Below are 11,784 nucleotides of genomic sequence, written 5' to 3' on the forward strand. Positions count from 1 at the left end.
CCTAAACACCCATACATATTACAATAACTAATATCTGAAACCATTACATCGTTGTACGCTGGGCTTATTGTGTATATGACCACTATAGCAAGCTAGCGTTAGGTAACATTTGGTCACCCTCACGTTGACTAGCTCATGCCCTTTAGTTTGATAACGCTCCGTGGCTTCCCACTCTCGCCTGTACTTATCCAGAGTGTTTCGTCTTGCAGCCCGCAGCCTTCTCTGTCTCTCTTCTTTTACTTTGAGTCTGGCAAAAAACCATAGGCTGAGCAGCAGGTTTGCCAGTGCTTTCATATCCTCTATTGTTGTTTTGTGTCGCATGCAAATCACATCACTTTACTTTTTTGCACTCTGGGGCCACCTTCCAATGACAACCACAGCTACATTGAGGTGGAAAATAATCCAAACCGTGTAGAGCTGAGTTGAGCCAAGTGGCTACTAAAGGAAAAGGGCAACAAAACTATTAGGCCAGAAAAAGAACAGTTAATTTATATTGAGATAAAATCACACAAAGGAGAGTTAAACGATTTAAAAGCAAACAAAAGAACATTAAAACTAATCCTAAAATGTAAAGGTACCCAATAAATGGAAGTTAAACTGGAAGTAATGTGCTAAAACTTTCCTGTTCCAGTTTAAAGTCATGCTGCAGCATTTTACACAACCTGCAAATGCCTAATGGATAATAGGTAATAATCACAAACGCTCAAGTACAGCATGTTACAGTAATCCAGCCTAGATGTAACAAATGCATTAATTACTGTATCAAAAAGCTGCCTTGATAGAATAGCTTTATTTTGGCTAACTGTCTATGTAAAAAAGGTAGATCTGGCTTTAAATTTTAAGATCTGCATCCTTTTTAACTCATGGATTTGTGATGATCGGCCTAACATACTGAGCCAAAAAACCAAGGTCTATGGAGGAGGTTTCAGATGTGTCAACAAAAACCGTCACCTCTGTTTTTTGCTTGTTCAAGTGTAAAAAGTTCAAAGCCATCCTGGCCTTTGTGTTATCAAGACATTTAAACAGTATAATAACTGTCTAAAGAGAAACCCTTGGCTTGTTTAAGAGATAAACCAGGAAGTCATCCGCATATCAGTGGAAAGAAACCCCATGTTTCCTGAAGATAGAGCCAAAGGGTACCAGACACAGAGAGAAAAGTAGGGGGCCTAAAACTGAGCCCTGTGGGACCTCACAATGAAGAGAAGTGGCAAAGGATACAACGTTTGACAGAGAAAGTTTGCTCTGCCAAATAGGATTTAAACCACTGCAATGCAGTAGCTAAGACACCCAACCACTGTTCTAAATAAGAAATTTTAATTTTATGATCCACTGTGTCAAAGGCAGCAGCTAGATCTAGTAGCATAATGATTCACCTGAGTCAACCAAGTCAGTTGCTAAAAGGACATCTCTAAAAGCAGATTCGGTACTGTATAACGCTTAAAAACCAGACTGAGCACAGAATCTAAAACTGACAGGTTCATCAAAACCAAGAGCTGATCTCATCACAGTCATCATATATTGATTCAGAAAGGCTGCAGTTATTATTAAAAACTAAACAGAGAACTGAACAGCAGTGGAAGATGTTAGAAACAAGACAGCATCGAACAACAGCAGGAGGATTATCTTTGGTACAAGGAAGAGAAACTTCAAACAAGACAGGATTATCACGGAGCTTTATGTCAAAAACAGGTAAAACATGACTTAAAACAAGATCCAGTGTGGATCTTGAAGAGTCAATAAGGATTAAAAAGTCCTTTGCCAATGGCTTGTCAGGAAGGCCCAAATGAATGTTGAAGTCCTCCACAATAAGAACGTGATCATATTTTGGCATAATTTCAGCCTACAGATCAGATATTGTATTTGGGAGGCCAGTAGACCACAGCACAGATCACTGTGAGAGCGACCTAGCTCAAACAGTCAGTTCAAAGCAACTAGGTGATATTGAAAAAGACAGGGGGCTTTATTACCATTTACCACCCGTTTATCACCATTTATATTGTTTCCTAAACAGGCTGCTAGCCCTCCTCCTCTGCCCAACATTTGTGGGGAGTATAAAAAGAAGCTATCATCTAATAAAGTTCTGTAAAAGCACTGGACTCACTAACCCTCAACCATTTCTCAGTTACACAGGAAGTCCAGTGCTTGGGACATGAACAAGTCCTGTAAAATAATGGTTTTCTTGTTCAGCGTTCTACCCATCCAAACCTGGTGGAGATCGGCACATCCACATCTGTTGCTGTCTGTTAGACCCCACACAGCAGCCACAGGTGCTTTGTGTTCACCCTGTGCTGGCGGACATGAAGAGTGAAAGTCCTGCAGGGCTGAAACATGTGATCGAGTCATCAGCGGGCAACAACCAGGTACCAGAGGGATCCAGAGAATGCCAGGAAAAGGCAAGACGAGGCATAAAAAGACTGCACCCTCCACTCCCGTCTATACCTGGTGAACAAAATGGACATACTGCTCCCCTTTCAGAAAAAGAAAATCGGACTTCTGTGGATCCGCTGCCCTCTGCTTCACCAAAAGCAGGCTTGGTGAGTACATCCTGGACAGCACACCTCTGATGCAAGGTGTCCAGCTGTTTTGAGTGGACAGCAGCGCAGAGCTCTCAGGAAGAAGAGAGCCAGTGGAGATGACAGTGGATTTCGGAAGAACTACACCCACACTGCCTCCCTTCACCATTCTGAACAACACAGTGTCAACTGTGGATCACTTCTGGTTCCTAAGAACCACCCTTTCTCATGGCCTTTACACATAAGATGCAGTTTGGAAGAAGCTTCAGCAGAGACTGTACTTTCTGCAGCAACTCAATAAATATAACCTTCCACATGAGCTGCTGGTCATCTTCCACACTGCCATTATTCTGTATATCCTGTGTTCGTCCATTGCTGCCTGGTTTGGTTCGGCCACAAAACAGGACAGGTCCAGACTGCAACAAAAAAGCGGCTGCCACATAGACAGTTTCTTCCTCCAGGCAGTCTCTCGGATGAACACAATGAACACCTTACAGCCAGAGTAGTTAGATACTCACTTATTCTGTTTTATGTCCTCTAACATTTAGTCCAATATGATCCTAAATATAATGCAAGACCATCTAATTCAGATTAGAATGATTAGAATGCCAACTGATCAAAAGGTATATATGGAAGCACAGCCAATTAAGTTAAGCCATTAAGTCGTTGACTATGAGGCAACATCTCATACTGAGTAAAACTTTGGTGACAGTGGAAAGGAAAAAACTTTATTTTAACAGGAAGAGATGCAAATCATGCATTAACGCGTGCATGGAGAGTAGCAAGAGAAAGGAGAGTGAGGAAGTGACAAGTCCATTATCTGAGGCTATGAGAATATCATTAGTAACTATCGCCAGTGCTGTTTCAGTGCTATGATGAGCTCTGAATCGGACTGAAAAACTTCAAAAAGGTCATTACCGTGGAAATGCTCACACATTTGATTAGCAACCATCTTCTCAAGAATTTTAGATAAAAAGGAGGATTAGTTGAGGTCACTGGTTGTTGCACACATTACTTAATGGTTTTAGTCATTTTTTTTGGCCTACCACCCAGACATCCCAATAGAAAATGAAACACACTCATCTGACCACAGAACACATGCTGACTGTCTTTTTCGCCATCTGAGAGGAGCTTGGCCAAAAGAACTGGAAGATATTTCTGTGGGTAAGGTTGACATATGGCCTTCCCCTATGTGTGCAGTCATGGTGAATAGCTTTGGCAGTAACTTAAAGTTGTCTTTTGCAAACCTTGAACAGTTATTCTACTGGAACAGCTCAGATTGTTCATAGATTATATTGTAGAGTGATTATATGTGTAATAACTCTTTGCAAAACAGGTTATCAGCTTAAAAAGATTTCTATATAACAAAACCCCATGTTCAGTCTGTTTTTGTCCTGCCACAAAAGAATCAGCTAACTTCATTTCTATGTAGTTATATCATCAGCACAGGTAACACTATGAAAAGCTTCCAGCTCTGTCTTCCTCTGTCAATCTAATCAACAGAATGAACGCTATAAAAGAGAGATGGGGTGCTTGAAACAATTGTCTTCTGTTAGCAGTAGTTACCTCTAAAGAAAACAGTGTAACCATCAACACTGCGCATCAAAATGGCCTCATATGCCAGAAACTGCTACTAAAAAACATGTCTGCGGAATGAATGATTTTCTGGCTCATCAACAAGACGAGAGGTTCACCTGCAGAGAAGCAAACTCCAGAATGTACCTAGTAAGCTCTGGTGCTGTGTTCTGATTGATTGCTGTCATTCCCCCAGGGACAATTACCAACAGACATGAAAAGGCAGGGACTATGAAAGCTCCTTCAAGAAAAGGAGTGTCGGGCTCGGTCACTGCTACTGATGGTGAGTCGGGATCAGTAGCAGTGAAAAGGGACAGTCCAGTTAGCGTTCTAGGGACAGTGATGAAGAGCGCTTCCTCTAGCCAGCATGGCAGGTCATGTTCACATAGTCTGTATGTGTCCAAGATAAATTTTCATTCAGCCAGTATTTTTACATTCACATTCCTGACTTGCCAGTTATACATGTGTTCTGCAGGATTTGAGAATAATATAATCGAAATATTTTAGAGAATCTAGAATCACCATTTTAAAAGCAAATGTTTACAGAAGCATCTCTTTGTAAAAGGAGGTTAAAGGTTATGTAAAATTCTGTAAATTGCCCCTTTTAACCTTATTGTTATGCTATTAATTTGCAAAGAATGAAAATATTCAAACTAAGTTTTAAAAGATAAATGAATGTGTTCATCACCAGGAGTAATTCATTGTACTAATGACTACTCCTATACATTTGATCATCTTCAGGCCCTCCATCTAGTGAGGAGAATCATTCTGAAGGTACATCAGTACCTGATGCCAATGACTCTGAGGTTCTTTCTGCTGCCCCAAAACACGCTGCACCACCATGATGTATCTGGATATGTGTGAGTATTTACAATAGTGATAACTAACATTGTAATCGATATTTTTCATACAACGTGTGTATGTTAAATTATTGTTATTGTGACACTGGTAATGCTTTTAATTGACATATTCATTTTATGTAATTCCCAGACATTTTACAGTCTGTCCCAGCCGGTCCGTCTCAGCCTCAGATGGAAGCTTTTCCGTACACAATGCAAGGGGGCCAGAAAAGATGCTTCAGGAGCAAACTGTATCCTTGGCTTGAGCTCAGACTTCTCTTATCGTTTTGCTTGTTGACATTTCTGTTTCCCAAATACTCCAGCATCTGTTTTCACATCATTGTCGCTATACAGCAGCATGCTTTAATTAAGACCCATCTGCACCCAACTATGTCTACTGACAAGCTGAGCAACCTGGGTTTTCTGAGCATTGAGGCTAGAAGAGTGACTTGACATGGATCGGCTCATACAAGTTTTTTCAAGCATTCACCAAAATGTATCTATTATTGTATCTAGATAAATGCATTACCTGCTGTTATAATAGTTTATATGAAAGCATTGTAGCAGAACCATTTTGGTTACTGTAAGACTGAAGCAACTTTACTGATTCATGCTGGATTTGGATGTGTATATTTTGATACTAATACCTGTTATCGAGCTTTAAATAAAGCACTTCTGTACTAGAGCAAGTATTTGATTTTAATATTGTATTGTGTATAAATGTATATTAATGATTCAGCTCATTCCGGTTCAGGGTTATGGAGCAGGAAGGGTTTGGGTTGTGTGTTGCATATCATTCATAAAGGTTCTTCCAGTCTTGGCCACCTGAGTAAAAATCTTCTGACTGCGTCACTGCCTTCCTCCCAGCAGCTGTAAGCATTTATAATCATCACTGTTCCCAAAAAAAAAAATCAATAAGTGATTACATCCCTGCTGCTGTTTGTACAGCTTTTCTATTTCTTGTAAATAGTCTGTTTGCATACATATTTTGTACGTTTTTTGTAAATGTACACAACAGTTTTGTTGAAAATGTGCCCTTGTACTGTCTGTTATACTTACTTTCTGTTGTATATTTTACCTGTCTGTGTGTGTGTGTGTGTGTGTATGCTTCCATGCCTTTCACTTTGCTGCTGGTGCACTTACATTTCTCCACTGTGGAACAATAAAGGACATTTTTATTCCATTCTTTTATCCCCATCTAAGCGTTGTGGGATATGTAAAAAGTGGGAGTTTTCACTTCTGAACGGACTTCTCAGTATCAGACCTGCCAGCATCAATCACTGGCTGATTGATTAGTGCATCATGAAAAAACAAATCAATACAACTTTATTTTCTGAGTTTAATCAGATGTATGAAGTGTCTGTTTAGGGAACCATATCATCCTGAACTTGTTTACAAATCTACAGCTAAAAATTGGGACAAGACTGCAGATAGTGTAGAAGCAGTCACTGCAAGGCTCCGACCAGCTGACATCACAGGTTAGATCTTCCAAAGCCCTCATGATATAATGTGATATAATCTGGTCCAGATGCCACATAGAAAATGCCTGCACCATGCCTGGGATTCAAAAACCCCATATGCACATCATCAGACACCGTGGGAGCAGCAGAGGCAGCATCACAAGGTGGGCTGCTTGATCCTATTGCATAACTGCTGTGGGGATGGAGCAGTGCCATCTTCTCCATCAACACCACGCTGCTATTTCAGTAGATGGCCATTCGTTTCACGGCGGGCCCTCCAGGGACCAACGGGGCAAGCCACAGCACATCTGAGGAGCTAACAGGACTTCGAGGAGGAAAGTCAGATGATGGAGATGCAGAAGCTACCCCACCCCGAGAACGGAGCGCGCGCAGGCAGGTTCGCGCGTGCACACACATTTCGGTCCCAGTCAGCTCTTCCTATGACTGGACAATCACTACGGAGACAAAACCAAGCGTCCCACCCAGGCTGCTGTGTGACAAAACCTCTTCTCATGTGATAAACCCGTCATGTTTTCATTGAATGAGGACAGTTGTTTGCTAACTCGGCTCAGAGTGAGCTGTTCGCTTAGTCGTCTACTCACCCATCTCAGCAGGATGTCGCTCCAGAAAACCGACAGAGTATCAGAATATCTTTGAAAACCGAGCCGTAGCAGCCAGAGGCCCCGCTCTCCGCCTGAATCCTGGGTCAGTCAGCGGCTTGATGTGAGCTAGCTTAGCGAGCCAGCAGCAGCCGGGTGGTCCCGTTCGGATAGACGCTGCCGTACCGTGCGGCGGCCTGTACTCCGGGAACTACCTGGTTAACGCTCCTGATTTCCTCTCATGCCCACACCAACAGGCCACACTCACGGATTGGCGATTCCTTGAAATACTGCCTCACTCTGACATGGCACAGTCAAGTCATAAGGCGGGGTGGAGAGAAGAACTTCCGCTATTAACCTTCAAAATAAACCAGCTTGCTTTACAAATCACTTGCCCCTAGATGGCGGTATAACTTTAAATGTGCGGCTATGACTAGGACCATGGTTCTCAGTGTAAAGTCAAACTGAGGTTGTAGCTGGGTTGCCTTTAGTGGTAGGGCCTACTAATTATTTACTGATAAATAGTTATGTAGGATTAACAAGCACCAATAGCCAAAACTGTGAGCTGTTCAAATACAATGATCTAGAATGAAAGCTGATGTTACATTAACCTCTGAAGTAACAACCTAAGTGACAAACTAAGCTAACTACTATTAGCAATATAGGCTAGTAATATATTTTTCTGCATTTTCTACTTTAAATCCCACAGTAAGATGTCCATTACTGGAGGTAAAGTACTCTTGTGTTTCAATGAGATACAAATCCGCAGAATTCCAAATATACTTTTTACTGTCAGTCAATTCTATTTAAGTTTATTTCACCTGTCCTGTCGTGGTATTTCAAGTATACCATTTAGAGAAGCTGGTTGCCTACATGTGCCAGAGCAGATTTGCTCTACAAAAAGGATATCTCAAGATGAAATCTTGAAATCTAGTTTTTCCTTAAAAAAAAACAACAAACAAAGAAACCAACAAAGTCATCTATGGTTTTCACATACAAATTTTAATCATAAAAAGTAATTGTTCAAACAAATTAAATTTGTATTCAAAGCTTCCACTGTATTTTATAAAGTTTGTTATTTATTTATTTCTTGAAATAATTAAAGTTGACTTTATTTATAATTTATTCCCACCATTTTATAGTAATTTCCCATAATCCTCAGATCCAACACGACATCCAATCAAGTTTAAGAAGAGAAACATGAAGAAATACAGTGATGTTAGTTAACACCAAATTCTGCTCACCTCGTAGCATACATTAGTAAGATTCCCTTCATTCAAACTAAATGATTTCCTCTGATTAATATGTGTGGTTGTCCAGTTTCTGTGCTTTGAGCCCGATCTGAAACAAAGTCGGTACATACCAGAGTGAGACACAGGTGATCATATCTTACAAAGTCCACTTGTACACAATTGTATAAATTATTGAATTTATCAGTTTAATAATCTGATAAAACTCATGGATTTGTATAAGATCAGGTTTATTCTGGGATAGTTGGTTAACATGGAGGCCATTTTTATTTTAATACAGATAAGTCTGCTCATTGTTTTCTTCATTTGCAGACTGTGGAATAGGCCATGACAGTTACCTGGATCCAAAGGGACATCTTTATCTGCTTTGTCAAGTCAACAGTCTAAACTTTAATGTTACGAAAAAATCATAAAAGTCTTTAAAATGTAAATAAATTGAAAAGCACAAACATCCATCCATTTTCAATACCTGCTTCCTACGTTAAGGGTCACAGGAGAGCTGGTGCCTATCTCGAGCTCCCCTGTGACCCTCACAGAGACACACAACCATTCTTACCAAAGGGCAATTTAGAGAAACCAATTAACAGTCATGTTTTTGCACTGTTTAAGGAAGCCAGAGTAACTGGAGAGAACCCACGCATGCACCGGAAGAACATTCAAACTCCATGCAGATTGACCCCTGGCTGAGAGTCTAACTGAAGACCTTGCTACAAGGCAACAGTGCTACCAAATGCACAATCATGCATCCCAAGCAGAAATATCTTTAAACAAAATATTACTTAAATGCAACTGTTATCTTTAATCTAATTAAAACTATCCCCTACAATATTTTATAAAATATCTTGTAAAGGTACCTGAGATTTGACTCGACACTGTATTGGAAGACAGGAGACTTTCTTTTGACTTGAAAAACTATGACTTGGTCCCATCTTTGTGTCCACAGATATTTCTGTTCTTCAGAGCTGGAAAATGTAACTTTTCAGTAAACATTAAACATGGAATAAAATAGCATCTTTCACTGATTTACGGGAATATCCTGAAGTGAACAGTGAAATAAATAAATAAGGCATTCACTCTCAGTGATTTGGGATTGGCAGAAAAAGGAAAATCTGAATTACATCATAGAAGAGATGCTGTAGATGGCAGCATTGTCACATAATATTAACACATTTACAGTATTAAACATCCCATGTTGCTGCAAGTGGAATAGAGCAATCAGATAACGTAACAATATTTAACTAGAAAACAAGCAATTTTATTAATTCCAAAATCCTAAGCATCATCATGAGTGAGGTAAGTCCCCTGATATGTTCAATGAGGAGTTTCTGTAAACTGTGAACCCCCCAACCCACCCCCTCCCTGACTGAGCTGTGTTTCAGAAATGACTCAATCATACACAGATCATAATTTAATTTATGTGTAAACAAAAATTAAACAACTGGGAATGCTTTAGATCAGTTTCCATGTTAATCTAAAAATGAAAGCATTGTTTCATCTGAATTAATCAGTAATCTGGATCCTGTCGTGATACAGATAAGGCTAATACTGTTTTTGATAAACATGCTTATCTTTATATCCAGGATATTGTTTTCCAGCTGCCTAATGCTTTGCAAGAAGTTAAATCATTTTCAATAGAAAGTATTTTCTTACATTGATAATTGCTCAAATGATAGATAGATGATCAAATGCAATAGACTTTTAGTTTACACGAAGTTATAAAAAAGTGAGGTTTTGGCTCATAAAAGAAAATAGTTTATACATTTGATCTTTTTATCAGACAAAAAATGACAACACAACATGTTTTGGCCACTAACTCTGCTCCCCTAACAAATACCTTCCAGTTAGTCAGTTTCATCAGCCAAGAAGGATTTGGCTTGAGGACATGAAAAGGACATTCAAGAGTTAAAAAAATTTAATTACTTTAAACTTTAAATGATTTACATAACTATGACAGAGCAAGGTCTACAATGACAAGCGGTAAGATAGTAAAATGATATTGCATAAAAACAAGGACAGTGGGGTCTGTTATTGACTCTACAGAACACCTTCGTTCACTTAAAATTGAGCCTTTCACCTGCTATGAACTGAGCGCAAGCTAGGGCTAGCTGTGTTCAACTTTCACATTTTAAACAAAGAATTGGTCAAATGTCAATCTAGTCCATATTACAACAAATATAACACTCATTATTCATTCAGGGCTGCACAGCGGTGTTGCCCTGCACTATTGTCTCACAAGATCCTTGCTTTAAATCTGAGCTGGAGCCTTTCTGTTTGGAGTTTGCATGTTCTCTCCTGGTTCTCTCCTGGTACTCCAGCTTCCTCCCACCTTCCAAAAGCCACTCAGAACTACCCCTAGGTGATATTGCAGAGCCAGCCCAGGTTTGTACAGGGCCCTTGGCTACTTAAGACATTCACCCACAAAGCACGATGGACAAGTCATTTTCATTACCTATGTTTGATTTTTTTTTTACATTCTTCATTAAACACAACTTGTTTTATACATACACAAGTGAGCTCATACAGGGTGTTCCTTTACACTGGGTGACAGAATATGTTTTACTTGCCAATAACATCAGTCTCCTCACATGATTCATACTTTAGCACCAAGGATAAAATGCATATTTTTATTTTTTAAAACATTGTTATTGTCTTAGACTAACTATTAAGGTAAGGCAGTTGTGTCAGGTGAACAGGCTTCACTACAGGCATTGTGGAGTTGCAGAAAGGGGGCCAAGTCTTGGCCTGTCCAAGTTTTCATCATAATTATCATGGTTGGTCCCTCCTGGTCAAGTGTGACTGTTCTCCTTCTTGAGCCTTGTGGTTTCTCCAGTTGCTGACAACAAGACTGATCCTGGACCATGCAGTAAGGGCAGGGGTAACTCCTGATGGAGACTCTTCTGGGCTGGGTTGTTTTAGAGGAATCTCTTTCCTTTCCGTGTCAGAATTTGTCTTTGGCAGCATAGTGAACGTCCTCATTATGCATTCTGGGACCCTCCTGGACAAGGGGTCTCCAGGTTCCTGTAGACAGTGATGTTTTTCAAACCATCCCCAAACTGCTGCTGAGTCATTAGCTGAGAAGCTGTTTTTTAGCTTCTCGCTATAGCTTCTCTTAGTCTCCCTGATCTCCTTTGTCAGTTTGTTCCTGGCCTGCTTATACAGGATCAGGAATTTTCTTGGAGGAACATCGTTGTTGGGTTAAAAATGATCACAGTTCAAAACAAAGTCTAAATAGATGGTTTTTAGTCTTTTTTTAAGCTCTATAAAAGTATTAAAATATTTGAATGAAAGTAGAATATAACAGAAATATCCCAGCAAAGCAAAAAGCAAATGGCGTTAACCCTAACCCTAAGCATGCAGATAAACACAAAGGTAATATATATATATATATATATATATATATACCATGTTAATTGGTGCATACAAAGCAACAACAGTCTCTTTACAAGAAATGAAAAAAACTGCAAATAACAGCAGGGATGTAAACTCAATGAGTTTTTTCGGGAACACTGATGGTTTTAAAGTCTAACAGCTGATGGGAGGAAGGATCT

General features: G+C 39.7%; 1 protein-coding gene across 2 annotated transcripts in view; it reads right to left on the minus strand.

The window, feature by feature from the left end:
- The window catches only part of rap1gds1 (RAP1, GTP-GDP dissociation stimulator 1), a 54,031-nt gene extending 46,675 nt beyond the window's left edge, over window positions 1-7,356 (minus strand). Inside the window, exon 1 of one of the 2 annotated variants that reach the window (XM_047386003.1) lies at window positions 6,990-7,356. In XM_047386003.1, coding sequence (XP_047241959.1) covers window positions 6,990-6,993 — 4 coding nt within the window. In that variant the 5' untranslated portion in view covers window positions 6,994-7,356. The remainder of the gene's footprint in view (window positions 1-6,989) is intronic. The other variant, XM_047386004.1, reaches the window with a different exon arrangement.
- Window positions 7,357-11,784: the final 4,428 nt, after the last annotated feature.

Source organism: Girardinichthys multiradiatus, chromosome 14, assembly GCF_021462225.1.
Source record: "Girardinichthys multiradiatus isolate DD_20200921_A chromosome 14, DD_fGirMul_XY1, whole genome shotgun sequence".
Classification (NCBI taxonomy): domain Eukaryota; kingdom Metazoa; phylum Chordata; class Actinopteri; order Cyprinodontiformes; family Goodeidae; genus Girardinichthys; species Girardinichthys multiradiatus.